A 22,199-nucleotide genomic window follows, 5' to 3' on the forward strand; every position below is an offset into this window, starting at 1 on the left:
CTGAGCACAACCGCTTTTTCTCTCCCTCAGGGCAGTCCACCTGCCGGGGGTTTCGAACCAGGAGGATTTTCCAGGAGTGGTGCTTGGCAAGAGACCATGACCCTACCTTCTGCCCCATGTCAGTTGTTTTGCAGTTTCTACAGGACCTCCTAGAGGAGGGTAACTCCCCCCTCTATGTTGAAGGTGTACCTGGCTGCTATAGCTGTGTGCCACGTCCAAACTGACTCTGTGTCTCCCGGAGCTCATTTTCTGGCAGTGCAGTTTTTAAAAGGGGCTAGGCTGCTCCGCCCTCCCCTTTAACCAATGGTTCCTTCCTCGCATCTGGACTTGGTTCTAGAGGCTCTTACGAAGGCTCCCTTCGAGCCTCTGCATTTTGTGGACCCTAAATACTTGGAATGCGGTGGAATTGGAGGCGTTCCACCTGCTCCCCTTCTCTTCCGAAGCAGATCAGAGACTTAATACACTCTGCCCTGTCAGGGCGCTGAGGTGTTACATTGATAGGTCTCAATCATGTCAACCATTAAATAAGGTTGCTGTGTGACGTCACGTCTTGTTCCAGAATGCAACAGACACGTGGTCACACCGGTCCCATCAGGCAGCTTTTTAAATATGTGACACGAGGGTCATTTCCCAACTCGTAATGGTTGATATTTCTTTTTCAGGGAACCAGGGTAAGCAACCTAACGTTTTTTATTGTCCTTTGTTTTATCTAATTGATGCATCTCTTTATAATGAAAAATAAAATAGAATAGAAAAAAGATGTATAGAACAAAACTATATATATATATATATATATATATATATATATATACAGTGCCTATAGTAAGTATTCATCCCCCCTTGGACGTTTTCACAGTTTGTTGTGTTACAACCTGAAATCTTGATGCATTAAATGGGATTTTTTTTTTCCTTTGATTTACACAACCTACTCGACACTTTGAAGAAGCAAGGGAATTTTTATTGTGAAACAACAGTCAATGAAAAATAAAAAAAACTGAAATGTCTAGGGTGGATAAGTATTCACCCCCCTGAGTCAATCCTCGGTAGAACCACCCTTGGAAGCAATTACAGCTGTGAGTCTTCTCTAACAGGTTTGCACAACTGGATCATGCAACATTCGCCCATTCTCCCAGTTAAAATTGTTCAAGCTCTGTCAAGTTGGATGGGGATCGCTGGTGGACAGCAATCTTTAAGTCTTGCCTCAGATTCTCAATCGGATTCAAGTCCAGGCTTTGACTGAGCCACTCTAGGACATTCACTTTCTTGTTTTTAAGCTACTCCAGTGTCGCTTTGGCTGTGTGCTTGGGGTCATTGTCCTGCTGAAAGGTGAATCTCTGTCCCAGTCTAAGGTCCTTTGCAGACTGAAGCAGGTTTTCCGCAAGGATTTGCCTGTATTTAGCTCCATCCATTTTGCCCTCTACCCTGACAAGCTTCCCAGTCCTTGCCGATGAAAAGCACCCCCATAGCATAATGCTGCCACCACCATGCTTCACAGTAGGGATGGTGTTACCTGGGTGATGTGCTGTGTTGGGTTTACACCAGACATAACGCTTTGCATTTAGGCCAAATAGTTCAATTTTTGTTTCATTGGACCACAGAATCTTTTGCCACATCTTTTCAGAGTCTCCCACATGCCTTTTTGCAAATTCCAAGCAGGATTTTACATGCACTTTTTTTAGAAATGGCTTCCTTCTTGCCACTCTTCCATACAGGCAGATTTGTGGAGTACCTGAACTATTGTTGACACATGGACAGTTTCTTCCATCTCAGCCATGGAACGCTGTAGGTCTTTCAGATTTGTCACTGGCCTCTTGCTGGCTTGTCTGACCAATGCCCTTCTTACCCGGCTGCTCAATTTGAGAGGACTGCCTGCTCTAAGCAGATTCTGGGTGGTGCTGTATACCTTCCACTTCTTAATGATCGATTTGACTGTGCTCCAAGGGATATTCAATGTCTTTGAAATCTTTTTATACCCCTCCCCTGATCTGTGCCTTTCCACAACTTTATCCCGGAGTTGTTTTGAAAGCTCCTTGGTCTTCATGGTAGTATCTTTGCTTTGAATGCGCTACCCAACTGTGGGACCTTACAGAGACAGGTGTATTTAATCTGAAATCATGTGAACGACTTGCACACAGATGGACTCCATTTAAATTATTTTGTGAATTCTGAAGGCAATTGGTTGTACCTGAGCTTATTTAGGAGTGTCATAGCAAAGGGGGTGAATACTGATCTAATGAAGACTTTTCAGGTTTTTATTTTTAATTGATTTGTTTTTTCACCCCCCCATTTTTTCACACATTGAAAGTGTTGAGTAGGTTGTGTAAAGGAAAAAAAATCCCATTTAAATGCATCAAGATTTCAGGTTGTAACACAACAAACTGTGAAAACGTCCAAGGGAGGTGAATACTTACTATAGGCACTATAGGCACACAAGACATTTCAAATTTACCCTGATAAAACCACACAGTTGAAACTGCAGGTTGGTCAGTAAATTCTGTATAATAAATCATAAGTAATCGGCACTTGTATGTATTTACTTTTAAATTTATGGTTTCAACATTTACATTTGTTAATTAAAACACAGTTTAATGTAAATGAACACTTCTTGAGTATTAAAAGGTTATTAGCAATTTGGTAAATTACACCTGTTGTGCACTTGTAATCACTTAGCAGGTCAATGAGAGCTATAGCATGCCTACTTTCACGTTGCCCTGCACTTCAAGTAATTTCACCTGCATTTTTTTCTTTTTAATGCCTTCTTCCTTAAACAGCTGCTTCCCATGATGACTAACATGCTTTGCAGCCAATGACATGCTTTAATCCCAAAGGCATATCTGAGGGGAAATCTAAATACAAATATATATATATATAAAAGAAAACGTTTTTTAAAAGATGTACAAAATACTTTTAAAAGACTAAAAAATATTTTATTTTCAGGATGTTTCGGGCTAGGGTTAAGAACATAAGAAAATTTACAAACGAGAGGAGGCCATTCAGCCCATCTTGCTTGTTTGGTTGTTAGTAGCTTCTTGATCCCAGAATCTCATCAAGTAGCTTTTGAAGCTTCTTGAAGGATCTTGAAGGGTTAGGGTGTGTGTGTGTGTGTGTGTGTGTGTGAATATATATATATATATATATATATATATATATATATATATATATATATACACACATACATACATACATATACCGTGCTCCCTCGCTATAAGGCTCTCAATTATAACGCACCTTTCCCTATAATAGTGATTCATGCAATATTTCTATAGTACCGTAACTTCCATTTCTGTCTACCCTTTTGATACAGTATCTGAACTGGAGAAAAGATGTGCTGGCACTTTATAACACAGACATCTTATTCAGCATTCATTTTATAACTAGATAAAAATTAGGCACACACATAACAACGCATGTGTCAGTCTAAAACTTGTGGAAGACAGCAGCGCTACAGATGGGAGGATTAATGTATTGGTATGAACAGCAGAATTTTCTGTAAAATTAGTTCTCCTGAGGCAGCTACTTAGTGAATCCCAGCAAACATATTTTGTCTCACTGGAACAAAAGACTATGATGGACGTTCTCAAGGTTCAAAAGAACGACTTGCAGCAGTGAATTGTTTAAAAAAAGCTGTTACAGAAAAAAAAAAACACTGTTGGTACGTATTTTGTTTAAATGTAAAGAAAAAGTTAAAATTACACAGCAGGCTTGTTTATTTAGTTTTAAAGTAAAAAAAAATATATATAATAGAATTGTGTTTTTTGTTTGAAATCCCAGAAAACTAGCAAAACTTAGCTACCATTACTTAATATTAATGTGTGGAATAAATTAGCCAGTACCTTGTGATATTTCTAGATGCTAGACAGACGACTTAATTTACAGGAAAATTGTAGGCTCTGATGGGCTGAATAGCTTATTCCCGTCATAAAATGTCTTATGACTTTGCAGCTTTGTAGTATTTTTATTCATTTATATATTTTTTATTAGTTATTATTATAATTTTTTTTTGGTATTAGAAAAAGCTAGGGAAACAGGGTTGGAGGTGCATCGCATTTAGATTTTGCTAGGAGTAACACTGTCAAAGTAAACTCTTTTTAAAACATGATTCTGTCTTTGTAATATATTGTATTGCATACATCTCCAGTAAACACTAATTTGGTTTACATTACTAGTTTCTGTATTTTATCATGTATTCTAGTCACACGCAATGACACCTCATTTATCTGCGGATTTCAGACATCCATGGACCTATGTCCCCCGAAGCACACGGATAAGCATTAACTACTAAACAAATGATGCCAAATAACAGTTCAAGTTAAACATCATTTTGTTTATTACCGAAATAAATAGTACATAAAGACACCGTATTTAATTTATTTATTTTTTGTCAATCCTTGCCATTGCCGTTTCTTCACAGTAAACAGTGGCCATAGATACGTCTTCATAAAGTAACAACATGACGTTTACTTGTGCCTTATTGTAGCTGAACAAGCAAACAAACAAATTTAACTTTAAACACTTCATATAAAACAAATGTGGAAATGACGATGTAATTATCTACCTATTATGTGTTCATTTTTAGCGTGGGTGAAACCAGAGTTAACATAACAACATAATCTCATATAATTAGAGCTGTCAATTAATCGCAGTTAACTTCTGCGCTTAACTCGTAAATGTTTTTTTGACGGCTCACTGGACAGAAAGACGCTTACTTGTCTAATGTCAATGTGAGTTCCAGTATCACACACGAGTACATCTAGTCTGCTGCGTGCTGAACACACCTTCATGTCTCAAAATACACTTGCAGCTCTTCTGCTACAGACAATAACAACAACAAATTAAACCCACCAGTTTAGACAGAAATGCAGGATCGCTGCAATCCCATATCAAGCTAAGTATGATAATACTTTTTTTTTTTTTTTTAAATGAGTAAGGCTGCGTTGCTACTTTTTTTTTTTGGGGGGCGTAGTATGTAAAGCCTAACAATTGTTAGTTTGCAGTTTTTGGATATGATGACAGTTTTTTTTTTATGTTCTCTTCAGAATTAACAGTTAATTTCCTAGAAGTGCTTACTATAGCTGCATATTTATAATTTTATTTAAAAAAAAACGAATTTATTTCAGTTCACAATCACATTTAAAAATAGATATCCTATGTATTATGTTTTCTGATCTCTGTATGTTGCTGATCAAGCTTGAACCGCACATTTTATTGTGTTGGTTGTATTTGTAATTTCTAAATTATTGCCCCAAGTACATTTCGGTGGTGGTCTCAATAGGTAAATTTCCTGGTTAAATAAATACATAAATAAATACATTTTAAACAATTTTATTTACAGTTAAGGTTAATAAAAACAATAGCATCAGTAATAAAACAAATTTAAATTAGATGGATGTAGTAATTGTAACAATTTAATATGCGATTAAAACCGAGATTAACCAGGATTCATTTTTTTAATCGTGAGATTAATCGCGATTCATTTTTTTAAATCGCTTGACAGCCCTAATAATATGAATTACGTATGATATTTAAATTTAATACATAAAGAATAAGCATAGCAATTTTGCAGCAGAGATTGAGATCACATGTTATCAAGCTTCTTTGTTTTCCGGCATCTCAATGGTCAATTGAGCATGCCTGGGAATTGCCAGAAGCATTTGGATCCACTCACTTGCAATGCGTGTTTGTAACTGGTGAAAACACGACTGGATTCTTGATCCTTCAGGATTTCTCTGCGCAGTCTTAGTCCCCCTCAACCTACTGTACCAACCTACCAATTTACCTATCTATCAACCCAACTTTGAAACAGGGCCCGCACCAGGTTTTTGTGGGAGCCAGGCATTTACTCACATTTGTAATTTCATTTCTGTATGTGTGTGGGCCCCCATCTGGTGTCGGGGCCCTGGGCAGTTGCCCGGGTGCTGACCTCGGCCCTGTTTGGAAGGTAAATCTATATAATAAATGCAATATTCTGTGTTTGGAGAGAGTCAGATGCTTTATGTTGATATAGCAAGGCGATCAATAATACAATATTATTGTTTCTTTATTTGCATTAGTGAAGTATCATTATTTAAAATATATATATATATATATATTGTATGTGCATGCAGGGTTAAATATATTTAATCTGCAGTGTTGTGATTTATATGTATTTTATTGAAACTGTGGAGGATGGGCGACAGGATTCCACAGCCATTCTGCAGCACACAACTGAATGGAATACACTGTAAGCAGATTTAATACTGCCTTCCGTGAGAGGCTGCCACATACAGCAGCAAATTAAAAAAATGTGCGGAAGAGGCTGAAAGTAAAGACAATGGAAATTCGTATTGGAGTTATTTATTATTAATATTTTTTTTTTTATAAAATAGTCCTGTTAAGTTGAAGGATGAAACTGGTTTTGTTGCATGTTGACACTTTTTTGTGCTTTTTTTCCTCCCAGAAGAATTAAAATCATTTTATATAATTTTTGGTTATGAATAGTTCTGTTTCATAAAAGTTGACTATACATTTTGGGATTTTTCATATTTGTTCCTAGTTAGTACGATACTTTAGTCTACAGAAATTGCTGGACTAACTTACTAACATGTTTTAGTATCCTTACTTAGTTTCTGATGGGTCGCCAAACAATCTAAAAAATATGACGTTAATTGCACGCATTTTAAAGAATTTAAAGAATTAAAAGGGGACCCTTCTCTCAAAAACCTGGGCTGGCTGTCGTGTGAAAGACTGTCCATAGAAGTGGCTTCGTCTGCCTCGTCATTACAATACGTTAGCTCAATACCTTTTTTTTTTTTTTTTTTTACTAATAATTAATTTGATAAAAGCAAACATTTTACCAAGCTGTAAAACTATCAAAGCCTGAATAATTATATAGTGTAGTTACAAATAAATGAAACCTGGCTTTTTGATACCAAATAGTGAATAATTTTGTTATTTGGGTCGCCAATCAAAAAGTTTGGGAAACACTGCTCTAGATTAATGGGGGCGCAACGATGACTAAAGGGGCAGTTCTGTAAAAAAAAAAATTTAACAAAAAAAAATAAATTAAATGACAGAACATTTTAAATAAATACATAAATGGCAGCTAATTAGTCCAAGTTCTTAACTTTCAAATGAGCTGTTGATGATCACTCTAGGACTTGTACAACCAGAGAAATGGTGTTTGAAGTGGCGAGTGTGAGTGAAACTGCAGTGAACAGAGACAAAATGATGGCTACCATGTATGGGGTGACAAGTGTAAAATAATAATAAAAAATAACTCATACAGCTTTTTTCCCGGATTTAATGTAAATCACATATTTTTCCTAGATTTAACAAAAAACAAAAGTAAAAAAAAGACAGCAAAATACATAAACGTTAACAAACACATTCTTAACAATCGGAGTGTAAGGGGAGCTCTGCAGCAATGCTAAATCAAACGTATCAATGGGTGTGGGCTTGCATGTTAGCTTCAGATTTAGCTGGCAAAATCTCTCTATTTTTTTGTGAAAACCCAGATTTAATGTTTCAGCTAATTTTTTTTTAGATTTAATTGCTGAACGATAATGTGTTTCAGATGTATGTTAGGTAAATGTTGAATCGCCAAGTTTAAAAAAAAAAAAAAAAGATCTGTTATGTATTTTTGCACTGATTTATTTGTTAGAAATGGTAGCCAAATGTTGACTTGCCAAGTGTAAAAAAAGAAAATACATTCACAGATTTATTTGTTAAAAACCTTAACATGTCAGCTAATTGTTCATTCGCTAAGTGTAAAAAAATAAAAAAATTAAATATGATTTATAGACTGTGCGAGGATGAGACCCTCACTGTAATATTGACCTGCCTGTTGTGATTATTACTGTGATTGTTATTCTACTGGTGAAAGAGCCGTGGTTTATTATGTATTGTGCATGGTGTTGATCAAGTGTGTTTGATAACATGACGGTGTACTGCTTGAGATTAGGGCACTTCCCTTATGAAGATGCCATAGCTATACATGTGGAACAAGGGTTTTTGTTACATCTATGCTATATGTTCAGTAATCTTCCAATATAAGGTGTAATGCTAATTGGACGAAAGAATAATAATGATGATAATAATAATAATAATAATGAGTAAACAATATAATAATGCACGTGTTTGTAAAAAAAAGACGGTATTCATGCAGGTTAAACAAATACGTACAAATGAGAAGAAACATCTTTAAGGTAAAATATATTAATGTTTATTGTAAAAGTATTACATTTGTATAAAATCATTCCAGGTGAAAAATATTTATTGAATAATGTTATATATATATATATATATATATATATATATATATATATATAGACCTCGCCCCCCTTCCTCTTGTCTGTGGTACTAGGAACTGCTGTAATTTTTAAATCCTCCTACACTGCTACTGCCCTATGTTTTGACAACTATTCTTCTTTTGAATATCTTGCAGTAAAATTTGCATTTCCACTTTGCTTTATTCTTGTTGTACTTCATCATCCGCCTAAAGCTAATTCTACTTTTTATCCTGAATTCTCAGATTTTTTTTAACTGTGCTTTATTTGCTTACCACTAGACTCATCATCATGGGTTGCTTCTTTTCTCAGTGTCATTGATTGTTTTGGACTTTATCAACTTGTCGATCCCCAATTCATAACCATGGCCACATTTTAGGTCTTGTACTAACATCTGGTCTTCAAGTTCTTGACCTGCATGTCAATGACATTGCTGTATCTGACCACTACCTGATTCAACTCATCTTAACTTATTAAGTACATCTACTCCCAAGAACAACAATTTCTCTATCTCATACCGCTCTAAACATTGTTTTGATGCTGATATGACTAATCTGATCTCTACATCTCCTTATTAGGGATTGATCTTTATAACAAATATCTAACAAACATCTTGGACAATGTGGCACCTTTACAATCTAGATTACTTCGTTCTGATCATTACTTCCCCTGGTTTACTCCTCAGCTTTATAAAGTAAAAGCCCAGGGTCGTCACGTTGAACGTAAATGGTGATCTACTGTTCTTTTGGTCCATAAAGCAATGTGGAAAGAACACACACACACACAACTATGTTCTTGCTCTTTCTGAGGCGCGGACACTTCACTTTACTAGATTATCAGGGAAGGTCGTAACAATCCAAGAACACTATTTAAAATCTTTAATTTTCTCCTGGGTTCAAATACTGCCCCAAATACACCATCTTCTTTTAGTGCTACCGACTTTGCTTCCTCCTTCAAGGAAAAGGTTGACTCCATTATACGTTCCTTTTCTAATTCTGGAACTTACGCTTGTCCTCCCTCTTCAGTGTTGCCCAATACACCAAAAGCTTATCCATTTCTCCTATACTAACCCAGATGAGATTCTTGACTTGATTACTAAATCTAAGCCCACAACCTGTTCCCTTGACCCATGGCCATCAAAATTAACTCAGCGCTATGGGAAGGATCTTGCTCAAGCCTTAACTCATATTATTAATCTTTCTTTATCTCTTGGTCACGTTCCTTCTGTTCACAAGTCTGTAATAGTTACCCATGCTCTAAAAAAGCATTCCCTTGACGCCTCCTGTCTTAATAACTACCGTCCCATTTCAAATCTTTCGTCTTTGTCTCTAAAACATTAGAACGTATTGTGGCCAAACAACTACAAGACCATCTTACCACTAACAGCATATCTGAGCTCTTTCAATCTGGCTTCAGGCCTAATCACACATTTAGTTTGTGTCTTAAATGACCTCTTGTTAAAGTCTGACCTGGGTGCACCACCTCTATTGCTGTCTTTGGACCTATCAGCTGCCTTCGATCCTGTCAACCACTCTGTACTCTGTACAGACTAAAATATGTTGTCAGGATAGATGGTGTTGTTCTTGATTGGTTTGTGTCTTATCTGTCGGGACAAACACAATATGTTAAATTTGATGAATCTCCACTAACTCATTAATTCTGGTGTCCCCCAAGGCTCGGATATGGGTCCACTGCTCTTTAACATCTACATGTTGCCCCTGGGTGAGTTCATCCACAGTGTTTAGTTTCATTCATATGCAAACAAGAAGCTTTTATAGCAAAATCTGTTTTTTGTGTTTATGTCCAGATTTTATGATTTTATTGGTTCGTTTATTTCTCTTTTAGATATTGTATTTTTATTTTGATTTTTTTAACTGTGTAAAGCACCTTGATGTGCAGGTCTGCACCTAAGGCACTATATATATATATATCGAAGTTGTTGTTTTATAACTTATTAATGCATTTTCTTATTTTATTTATCTGCACGGCTTTATATTGAAGTTTTAACATATTCACTTAGTTTAAGAATTGAATGTTAAAATATAAGTAATGTAATTCATTTGCAGAGTCAGTGTGATACCTTGAAAAAAATGTGTTGAACCGATAAAGAACCTTGTAGAACACACGCGTGGTAGTTCAAAGTAATATTGCAGTTAAAATGCAAGGCTCCTTTTTAATGCCTTCCCCATAACCATTAAAGATTGTACCGTATTTAAAATGAGATTACTCGTGACTTCAAGGTAATGTTGCATTTTACCCCCTGAAAATACACTTTACTCTCTTGGTGTTCAAATCAGAGGGTAAGTTACTCCCAGACCCAGAACCTTATCTGGAGCGCTGTGTACACGTGTATACATAAAAACAACAACAAATTAGAAATAAAAAATAACTGAGCTAGCACCCAAATCTAAATTATCTGTCTTGTGAAATGATAAATAAATCAGGCCTCAGGTTATGTAATATTCATAGCACAGCACCAATAAAAACAGCAACAAAACAAAAAAACAACAGCAACAACCTTGAACCATTGTTTTTGTTAAAAGTTAGTGTACAATTGAGATAACTGAGATTTACAAAATCAATCAGCGAATGTGCAGAGATATTGCTTAGAAAAGTGTTGTTTTAAAAGGTAAAGGGAGACTTTGTCTTAAAAATAAGGCCTGTTTCCCTCCCTCAAATTGCTAAGGCTAAATCTGTTTTATTTATAGTAGTTGAAACTGAAACTGTGGCACAGTCACAATGTGAGAACTAGAAATCTATGTATAGATGTGCAGCAAAACAGCTGCCACTTGTGATTTTTACGACTAGAACATTAGATTTTAAGTTTTGAAAACCAATTTAGCTGAGTAAATTAAGGGACAAATGTGTTTGAGTTTCTGGAAACATACGCAGTTATAATCTTCAATGTAGTGTGAGACAGCAAGACTGCACTACACTAACTATGAAAGACAACTGTGCACTGCACAACAGCAGTGACAACATGTTGTTACTGTGTATGTGTGTAGTGTATGTTTATAAATCTGTTTATAAATCTGAGTCAAGTTGGCAACCGTTTACAAGCCATTGGACTATTTTGTCAAACTAAAAAAACATTATTAGAGCTCACTTATTTTAAGAACGTCTCTTAAATAGTAAAATATCTAATGGATATTTTTAACAGCACAAATTGTAAAGTTTCCAGACCGTGCACAGGTACATTTGTCCGGACCTGGATGTGTAAAAATGCGTCCAATGTATGTTTTAATTGCACTTTTAACTATGAAGGAAAATGTTTACTTTTTATTTGTATTTGCTTTCAAGTTACACTAATTGATATGTCACATACATAAAAATATTGACATGAGTTAGGAAGGTTTGTTAAATATAATAATAGTAAAATGATCAGATTTTCAATTATTGAACACTTACTTGTCAAAGAGTAACTGACTTGATGGGATTACACATTGACTCTAAAATTGTACTATAATACATTATATTTAGGGCTTCTAGTTTTTGGTTTTTATTTTCCATCTCTCTGCCTCCCTTTCAACCTTAATTAATAGTTGTTAAGCCTTAACTGAATACCAGATTGTTTAAATTAGTGATGTAATACTAGAAACTAACGCAGTGGAAATTAATAAGATGAATTCGGCGATTAGAGCCAGAACGAAATGCAGGCTCAAATAGAATCAGGTGAGACCAATGCACATTGTTTGTTAACTCAATCAAGATATGAGGGTAAAAAGAAACAACTTCCTTTGGTAATTAGTGTTTGATTAAGAAAGCGGATTGGCTCAAAATATGTTTAAAGGGACACCATTTTGTCACCTTGGGGCAAAAAAAAATATGCAAATGGTGCAATTAATTATCCCAACTCTTCAACTCTTATGCGTGCTGGTGCATGTGAAACCACTGCCTACCTGTATGCATACAAGCTTATGCATTTAGTGGTATATTTCTTTATTTTAAATATTTCAAAACTGGTGTATTATATGTGCTTAAAGCCAAATGAAGATCATATTCTCGACTAGAAAGTATCTGAGTCATTTTAGGATTATCAATGTATCCTGGTTTAAAATAGTTGGTGCGATACTTTTCTCCTAGCTAATTTAAAAGAGGGATATATTTGTGGATCAACTCAGTTTAGGAATGCTGCAATCCACAGTGGCTGCTGGCATTTCTATTAATTTGAAAACAGACACCTACACTACAAGTTACAGTCACAGCCAGATGCCGGTTTTGGCTCCACATTAAGTTGATGCATAACTGGTTCCCTTTCAATTCGAGGATGACCAACAACAATACTTTTGGGATATGCCTGCCACAGGTCAGGGGTATTTACTGAGCATTTTATGTCAGAGCTGCCGATAGACCCCTCTGGGGAGTCACGTCCTCGGTCCCGCCTACCGAGGGAATAAGTTGACACTGCAGAGCTCACGTCCTCTTTTGCTTCTCACAGCAGGTAAAGGTAAAGGTAAGTATACTAAACTGTCCAGTTGCTGTGATTTAGTCTGTATAAAGAGCTCTCACTTGAGTTTTTTTCTGGAGTTCACTTACAATTATTGCTTGCAATTTTATTGCCTGCAAATTTTTGCTGGAAGTCAGCTTGCCACTTACCAGGAATATATATATATATATATATATATATATATATATATATATATATATATATATATATATATATATATATATCTATTACAGATCCCGCCTGGTGTGGTAACTGTCATTCTTTAATTGTATCACTGTGTGTGCTTACCTGTGTCTTTCTTATTACTGCTTTACAGTAAAAAAAAAAGTTCCCTTTCCAAAGTACTGTTTGTAGACCGTGCAAGCTACTCCGCTGCAAGCTACGCGCTGCCCGGTTGTGCAATGACACGTAGTCCAGACAGAAGCACTCTTGGCCCCGCTGCTTCAGCGCTTCAGTGCCCTCGATGCCCCCTGTCTGTAGGCAGTGCTCCACTCCGTTGCAAGCTACACGCTGCTCCGGTCGTGTGACTACATGCAATTCAGACTAGGCATCCTCGCCCAGTACCCTCGGTGCTTGCGCTCTCGGTGCCTCGATGCCCTTTGCCTGTAGATGGTGCTCCACTCCGCTGTAGTTTACATGCTGCCCCGGTTGTTTGAGTGCACGCAGTCCAGGCTAGACCCCCTTGTCCAGTTGCTGTGATTGAGCCTGTGTGAAACATCTCTCTCTCTCTCTCTCTCTCTCTCTCTCTCTCTCTCTCTCTCTCTCTCTCTCTCTCTCTCTCTCTCTCTCTCTCTCTCTCTCTCTCTCTCTCTCTCTCTCTCTCTCTCTCTCTCTCTCTCTCTCTCTCTCTCTCTCTCTCTCTCTCTCTCTCCTGCAATTTTTATTGCTGGAAGTTGGCTTGCCACGTCCCTGAAATTAGAAACTCTGCTTCTGTGAACTGAGCTATAAACGCTGCACAACTGTGCTGTGTTTAATCTTTTTCTTTTCAACAGCCTACATCGCTTTGCGATTGTAGTCTGCTTTTCTAACTATTGCAGCTAAAAAAAAAAAGAAAAAAAGAAAAAAAAGAAAGAAAGAGACGCGTGATCCTCCTGCCTCTGCCGCGCACCGCTGTTGAGTTGATTCCGCTGGATTGTCTCTGCCGCCCTCTCGGTGCGCTTGGTGACTGTTCTTTTCACCCTCACAGCTTTGCTGTTGTGTGAGTGTATACAGCTGACCCTCCTGGCGTGGTGACTGTTTTCCCATCATAGCTGAACTGCTGTGTGTTTGGGCCTGTACTATAACACATGCACCCGGCCTGCACTTTAACACCTGCACTCGGTGCCCTGATTCTTCCGTGCACCACTACTGTATTCTACCTCACTCAGTGTCCTTGGTGCTTGAGTGCTTCAATACACAGGTTTACACCCTCCGGTGTTTAAACAATGCCCTCTGGGCCATAGAGGCATCAAGCATAGCTAAATTCCATGCTTGCACATCCTGCACAATGTCCCCTGCTAGCCCGGCTGAGCCATGTGCGGCAACTCAAGACAGGAACAGGATATTACGGACTTGAAAAACCAAATTGTCCTTGAGTATTTGGCCAGGCAGCAGGCTCAAGCCCTTGCACTGACCCCGGCTCAGCCGATAACGCCTGCACTGGTGGTCACGCCAGATGTTCCAGAGGGTTAGGGTTAGGCTTAGGGGTTAGGGGTACTGAGGACGTCTCTCCCCGGAGGGGCCTATCGGCCGCTCTGACATAAAATGCACAGTAAATACCTGACCTGTGGCAGGCATAGCCCAATTGTTGTTGGTTGTATTGTTGTTGGTCGTCTTCTCTTTCAGGGAACCAGGGTTACATCTGTAACCTAAAGTTCTAATTTGCCACGTCAGTTTTGCCACTCACATACTGTTTTTGTGAGACCATGACATCTGTTGATACAAACTTATACCCTCATTATAATTGTACATGCACACATATTGTGAAGAGAAGACATCAAGGTTAAGCCACAACTCTCATCAGGCCATTTGAGATCAGAGAGATTTGGTACATTACTCCTTCTCAAAAGCACCAAGCAGGCACATAGCTGAAGCTTGGACAGCTCTTATTTTGGTCATGTTTAGAAATTCAGGTTATCTTTAACCATTAGTAAAAACCCTGCACATAGTGGTGTGTCTTTGCTGATATTGGTGACACACACGCTTTTATGATCTGCCATCATAAAGCAGCACATTTTTCTCCAGTGCGCGGCCAAACTGTATCTTTGACGGGTTGTCAAACAGTAACTGTAAACGCCCACGCCAGTAAAGCCAGTGTTAAAATCTAGACAATTTCTTGTAAGAGATCTAAAGTTCTTATCTACATTTCTGGGACAAACAATGCTCATAAATAAACCAAGACTTACAGGAAACAATGTCCTCAAAATTCAGCAGCTGTGCACAACTTTACCTACCGGTAAACTGCGTCAGCCATTTATGTTTTAAATATTTCATACTGTAGGACTCCATTTACACACTAGCTGAGGCATCAGGATTCTGGAATCAATACAGATACAAAACACAAAAGGTAAAGGTAAAAGTAGAGGCTGCAGCTCACCTGCTCTCCAGCGGCACATTGCTGCCTAGGACCCAGCTGTCCTGCAGCTGGACGGATTCGGGTGTGGTTTGCAGCTCGGCGTGTAGTGCGGCCGGGGGGGCCGGGCTTTGTTTCCTCCGACTGGTCAAGGAGTTTCTGTTGAGGGAGGTGACACACGGGTGTTGCTGCGACGGGTGCTGTTTGTGTAATGGTGGTACTGGCTGTAAGGTTGACTGGCCTTGGTGGTTGGGTGGTTGTTCTGAAATAATAATAAATACATAAATAAACAAACATACTTTAACAACGGGTTTTACCGGGCTAATATGCTGTCCAATGTAATTAAATGCTGTTGTTAAGGAATCTTTACTAGAGATCAATGAATGTCATTACAATGTAACATCTGGACAACATTGCTTGAGACTGCTGCCCACTTTCACTGTTCAATGTTGTACCCACCAGCTATATGAACAACCACTTAATACACCCAGTGCATGTAGCTCTACAAATGCATACAGGGGAAATTGATCACTGACACAATTCAATATAAAGGGCTACTATTTTCTTCTAGCCATAGGCATACACTAAAATTAGTACAAGATTATATCTTAACAAACAGTCAAGCATGAATATTGTGTGCTCTTTACCAGGTGGTCATTCAGTGAGGCAGATGTTTCTTTGTGGGTGCTTAATATAATGTTTTGATTACAGCACAGGGAGACTCATACTATACAACGAATTACCTCAACATCCATTAGGCTACATAAATTAAAAGTTGTTTTTTAAAGTCACACAAACTATATAGGATTGTGTAATATATGTCAGAATGCAACCATCAGAGAAAACTTTTATATAAGCAGCCCACAATGAGCATGTTAGAAAGCACATTATTGACTGATTCTTTCCAGTTAACCACTAGAAGGTCTTCTCACATGGCCAAACAATGGGCAAAGTATATATTTTGTCTGAAGACAGGCTAAAAGAAAATCCTAACTGTGTAAAACTATTTCAGTGACAGCCAACTATATCCTTAACCCTACAACTAAAGAACAACGAGAATACAGAAATGAAACAAAACAAAAACCATTTGATTAAAAGCACATGTGAATGTGCATTTCAATTTCTAACCACAGAGATAATAAAGAGAAAAACACATGAAGTCCCTAGAAATTGCTCACTAAGTGTACAGCAATATTTAACTGTTGTCCCCCAGCACGCTTTTCTCATTTTTGTGGTCTCATTAATTGACTATCTGTTGCTTTTCCAAAACAATAGAGCTGAATGGTTGCAATTAAATGGTAACTGCTAAAACCACGCAAGCAGGGAAATAATATACAAGTCAGCCAAAGACCTTTTCAGAATAAATAACACTTTCAAACTCATCAAAGCATTATTGCATTGTGCCTTTTGAGATAATCTATATATGTGCACCCTTTTTCCTCAGAGAAATTAGGTTAATGCTGGATGGATGATAAAATGTATTTCTCAGTTAACACACCTTAATAACTACAGTTAAAAAGACTGAGATTACTCATTCTAACCTGACCATGTCCACATAACTATCTGGGAGAACAATTGCCACTTTGATAATGTTCTATACCTGCCACAGTACCTGAAACAATGAAGGCAGTTAACAGGGAGGTCACCTGAATATTTAGATATAGACAGTGATCACTTAGGACATGGACAAAACAAGCTATCCAGCAGGGTTGTTTTTAATGACTTCCAGAACATCTCGATGTAAATTTTGTCCTAGTCAATATGCTTTTATCCTCAAAAACATGCATATCTATCTCCTGTGGACAGCATGGATGAAGGGCTGCAGAGCATTCCTTTACAAGAATCAAAGTAAAAGCATGCTTATTATTTAGATTTTATTCTGCACAGCGTCTTCATTTCACTTTTTACATTAATTAGTCAGGAAATCCAGCTGAGATATAGCAGTGGGGTCCTGTCAGCACAGCTGGACTGTCGGGGTACAAGAGGAGGAAGTGACTCGTCAGAGGGTCGTTCAGTAATCTGGTGCCCAAGATCTGAAATTAGGGTCTTAATACTGACGATGCTGTTCCAACCATTTGAGTATTTAAATGAAAAATGATCAAACTCCTCTAAGCCAACCAAAATTTATTTATTCACTCCTATACATCTCGCTGTGTAAGAAAAAGAGTTATTCGACAATATAACATCCATACTATTTTCAAAGGAGGAGAGAGAATGACATTCCAAATTAAGTGCAATTTAAAACTGTTTAGCTAGAAATGAGTTATAATAATGGGTATAGTTGAGCACTCATTTATGTACAGTTAACCCTGTGTCAGAACCAATTGTTTTTTCATATACCATAAGGGACAGGGTCAACTGCATATTAACTTATAGACTATCACAGTGTGCATATTAACTTATAGACTATATGTTCTTTCCTTTTTTTTCTGTATTTATCCTGCTAAAATTATGCTGCACAGTGGAGAGAAATAAAACAAAGCCAAGGCAATAGCTGTTAGCATTTAAACTAAATCATAGGCTTTCTTCTGGGATGAAGTAGAATATAAAATATGTATCTTGAAATGTAGTTGTTCACAGTGTGTACTATATTAGTCAAGAGGTTTAGTTTCCATACAGAACCTTTGTGCTGATGGGGTTTGCCTTGATCCTTCATGGCATAAGCATGAGGTCTCACTCATCCCCAGGACAGGTACCACAATATATTAGTTACTGGTGTAACTGACACTTAGTAAGACCAATATTATCTATGCTAAATCATAAAGTATATCAAATTTTGTTTGCTTGTGTCAAAATATACTTCACTGCTGGTTTTGGCTCTGTATGTAGGATGCATGTGACACTCCTAATAGAAACAAAGTACTCTATTCTATGGTCAGCTATAATGCATACTGAAACGATGTGTAAAACAATCTGTCGCAGAGCACACAGGATTCTCACACTGGAACTTGGAAGAGCACACGTGTCAAAATGTGTGGTGAAATGTTAAAGATGGATGAAACAGCTGTATGTTTTATGGAGTTTACTTTGAAATCACATTAAGATATATGTTTCCATCTCCCAATTCTTCAATGTCACATTGTCATAGTTCCCATCAGCAAGATGTTGTTTTAAAGACTTTTTGATTAATATTGCTTGACAGAACTGAAATTACATCCTTTGTCGATTAGTTATTAATGCTGCAAGTGATATCTATCAAATAGTGTTTTATGAAGCGTGTGCAATTTTATTGCTAGGCTGTTTTCACAAATCTTTTTTTTTTTCAGATTAAGACATGCTCAGCTTGGCAGTAAATACCTCCTTCAGGTTTAACAACACAATAAGAAAAATTACACAACCAAACCAATGTTTTTTCAATTAAATTGCGCAAAATTGTTTTTGTGATACATCTTGGAACTCATTAGGTATATTTTGTACACAAAATAGCGGAGTGCTGTCTATTTATGTTAAATGTATAGCTACTGCTTACAGAATGCATGCCACAGCTCAGTAAACTGAAAAATAAGCCAATTTAGGTCCTGGATAATGCTTATACTTGCATACAGTAGGTCTAAATAGAAACAATGAAGTATCAGCATTGTAATCATCTGGAAATTTAGCATACGCAGAAAAAACCCAACAAAACAAAAATGAATGGGAAATATATCCCTCTACTAGACTGACTCGGTACAATTCTAATCTAACGATGCAAATTATTAATCTGCATTAAAGTGTACAACTAATTTGGGGTAATTCAATTTGAGACAGCTGTCAATAAATAGTGCTTACCAGAGGTTAGTACCGCAATATACAGCCCATATTCATATCCAAGTTTTGTAGCATATCACACCCCTCCCATCACACACATGTACTTCACAGATACAAGAGATGCAGGCCTGTCAACTCTCCCGTATTTGCTGTGACTCTCCGGATTTTTGGACACTTCTCCCAGACAACTCCCGGGACAGATTTTCGGCTGTATTTTGCTCAAACCTTTAATTTCTGCAAAAGTACTGTACAGTCTGTGGTTACTGAACTCCCTGTCTGTACCTACGAGGGTTTAGGACCCAGGGGAGTCCTGTGTTAGGCATGCGTTCACTGCACGAGGCAAGCTCACATACTTGACCACCTATGATGTCTTCGTGTGTGATAAGCCGTCTCGGTAAAAAAAAATAAAAAAAAATAAAAAAAAATATTGATCCAAATTTCAAGCTTCTTGCACAACAACATATTCTCACATAATCCTAAGTAATGTTGGAAAAAGGCATATTTTTTTGTAAAATATGCAGGACTGATTTTAATGGTGGGACTTATGAGCAAGAATGAATTTTGTGGTAAGCACGAGAGATCACAAAAGCCCCAAAAAGCCAGTGACGCTCAGAAAACCAGCGCTTTAATTATAACATCTTTTGTTGCCAAAGGAAAAAACGGAGATCAAGAAAGTTACAAATGAGGAGACCTTTACATATTGTGACTAGTTCAGCAACTCTGGAGTAGACATGTTCTCAGACTCACAAATTGCAAAGTATTCTGTGGGAAAATCTAAGTCATATAGTGAAAGGCAATTCTACTACAATTTCACCATCAACATTGCTTTAGAAATTCAGATTGATTGATAACTGTGATGGGGTTCCCCCCCACCCCTGGGGTTCCCCCCCACCCCTGGGGTTCCCCCCCACCCCTGCGTTTATTTATATTACTATGATTTAAATGTACTGTTTTGTGTTTATTTTAAACACTGTTTTATTGTTATTATTGTTTGACAGCCTAGATGGGGTTAAAATGCCCCATCCAGATAGAATCGTGAGAATGCGTGGCCAACAGCGAGCGCTTATTGACAAACTGGCTGTTGACCACGAGTATTAGAAACCCCTTGCCGAATGTAGTCGAAGGATAAACTAGGGAACTGATAGCCAGTTAATCCCTCAGCCACAATATAAAAACAAGCAGCTTTCGCTGACGGGGGTTGGTGTTCAGAGTGGAGAATCGAGAGATGTGAGTCATGAGTCATGAGATAAAGAAAGTAAGAATAAAAACAATTGCTACTTGTGCTGGCTTGTTTTGGCCACCGTACCATTTTGTTTTGTATAAGTGTTTTGTTTTGTTTGTTTAAATCTTTTATTTATAATTAAAAAGTACCAGTGTATTCAACCCCAGTACTGTGCTCGGTGTTCTTACTGGTCTGACATCACCCACAAGCTATCCTGCTACAACAACATGTGCTTCTATAGAACAGCAGTGTATTTATTTAAAATACAAGAGAGTTGGCAATTAGATAATCCTGACAGTGGCAGCAGTGTGGCGTAGTGGTTAGGGCTCTGGACTCTTGACCGGAGGGTTGTGGGTTCAATCCCTGGTGGGGGGGACACTGCTGTTGTACCCTTGAGCAAGGTACTTTACCTAGATTGCTCCAGTAGAAACCCAGCTGTATAAATGGGTAATTGTATGTGAAATAATGTATAATGTGATATCTTGTAACAATTGTAAGTCGCCCTGGATAAGGGTGTCTGCTAAGAAATAAATAATAATAATAATAATATTAATGATCTGTCACATATGTACAGTGTAATGAATAACGTTGCATTACCATGTTGTTGTATATTTTGGCTTTTGTTTTATTTTTATGACGTTTTTTTTCTTGTTATAAAGCAGGTGCCATAGCTTGTTCTTTGATGACGAGGTCAATGTGCCGTACCAAACTCAGCCTTTAGATCTGTTTTGTGATGAAAGTAACAACACCAACTGTGTATGCTTTGCTGTCATGCAAAATCAGCTACAGTGGACCTGTTTACAAAGCATTGGCTGCTGCCAAAACAGCCACCTACAACTACAGTACAATAAGAACCACAGGGACCAAGAGAGAATGTTATTGTGAAGCATGGTTGTTTTTCTGGCTTGATATTTTTCCTTTTTAACAGCAATTAGAAGGTGCACTGTATCACAGTCTATCATTCCACCTGATAATAAAGTTGAATAGTTGTATGCCTTTATCTTATGTAGGTATTCACTTCAATTCAGACCACTAAGATTACAATTTACAAAAGCTCCCTTATTTTGAAATCTCAATGTTGACAGGTATGGAGAGGACCAGCTCAAATCACCAGAGAAGTCATTTTATGAGGTGTTCCCCTGTGGGATAAGGGGATGAAATTGTACTGGTTGTCATGCGACGGATAGATACGCACAACTTTATCCCATGGGTTTGTTCATGATACTATTTTTGGAGCCTTATAGGCTAGGCTGCATTTGGAGGGAGAAGCTCTTAACTATTTAGCCAGGGACCTGCAGTGGCAGGTAAACCACTTTCCAGGATTGGCAGCAGCTAGGTGTTGGGCATGCTGTGTATTGTGTTTCATGGTCATTGTTTTGTTACAGTCCCCTTTCCCCAAATACCACAATATAATTTGGCTATGTTGCTTTTCTCAAATTGTGTGTCTCTGAAGTATATTCAAAAACTATTTACTTCACTTTCGGAGCTGCATCCCTAACAAAAATGAAAAGAATGTCTCTAATGCACTGTGTTATTACTAAGCAGTTTGGCTGAACAATTACTGCAGTTGTTTCACACACAACACATTTTGTTTCTTATCACTTTTATTTTAAACAAACAAAAAAAAAATACAAAGACATATCTACAAATGCACAATAGGAAATCTGTGGCCCAATTTTGATGATGGGGCAAACCTATGAAGCCAGGGCAAATGCGCTTGACCCTGATTTTGATGAAAACACTTTGAGCAAATGGGAGCAAACTGCCTTTGTACTGTAACACGGTTTTGGTGACATACTTTGCCCCGTCCTTTACCGTCTGTGTTAGTGCTGGTGGTCGGCATAACCTTTGAGTTGTGGCCTCATTTGCATGTTAGCTAGAGCGATGGCACAGATGGGGGTGACTGCATTTCAAACTAACCAGGTAAGGGGAGGTTTATTTGAAATGCTGTCGATCCCATTACAAAAG

At 37.6% G+C, this 22,199-nt stretch overlaps 1 protein-coding gene across 19 annotated transcripts in view; it reads right to left on the bottom strand.

The window, feature by feature from the left end:
• LOC117409088 (teneurin-3) overlaps nt 1-22,199 on the bottom strand; it is a 428,090-nt gene that overhangs the window by 84,888 nt on the left and 321,003 nt on the right. For all 19 annotated transcript variants that reach the window (XM_034014709.3, XM_034014714.3, XM_034014715.3 and 16 more), the window contains one exon: nt 15,287-15,524. In XM_034014709.3, coding sequence (XP_033870600.3) covers nt 15,287-15,524 — 238 coding nt within the window. The remainder of the gene's footprint in view (nt 1-15,286; nt 15,525-22,199) is intronic.

Source organism: Acipenser ruthenus, chromosome 2, assembly GCF_902713425.1.
Source record: "Acipenser ruthenus chromosome 2, fAciRut3.2 maternal haplotype, whole genome shotgun sequence".
Classification (NCBI taxonomy): Eukaryota; Metazoa; Chordata; class Actinopteri; order Acipenseriformes; family Acipenseridae; genus Acipenser; species Acipenser ruthenus.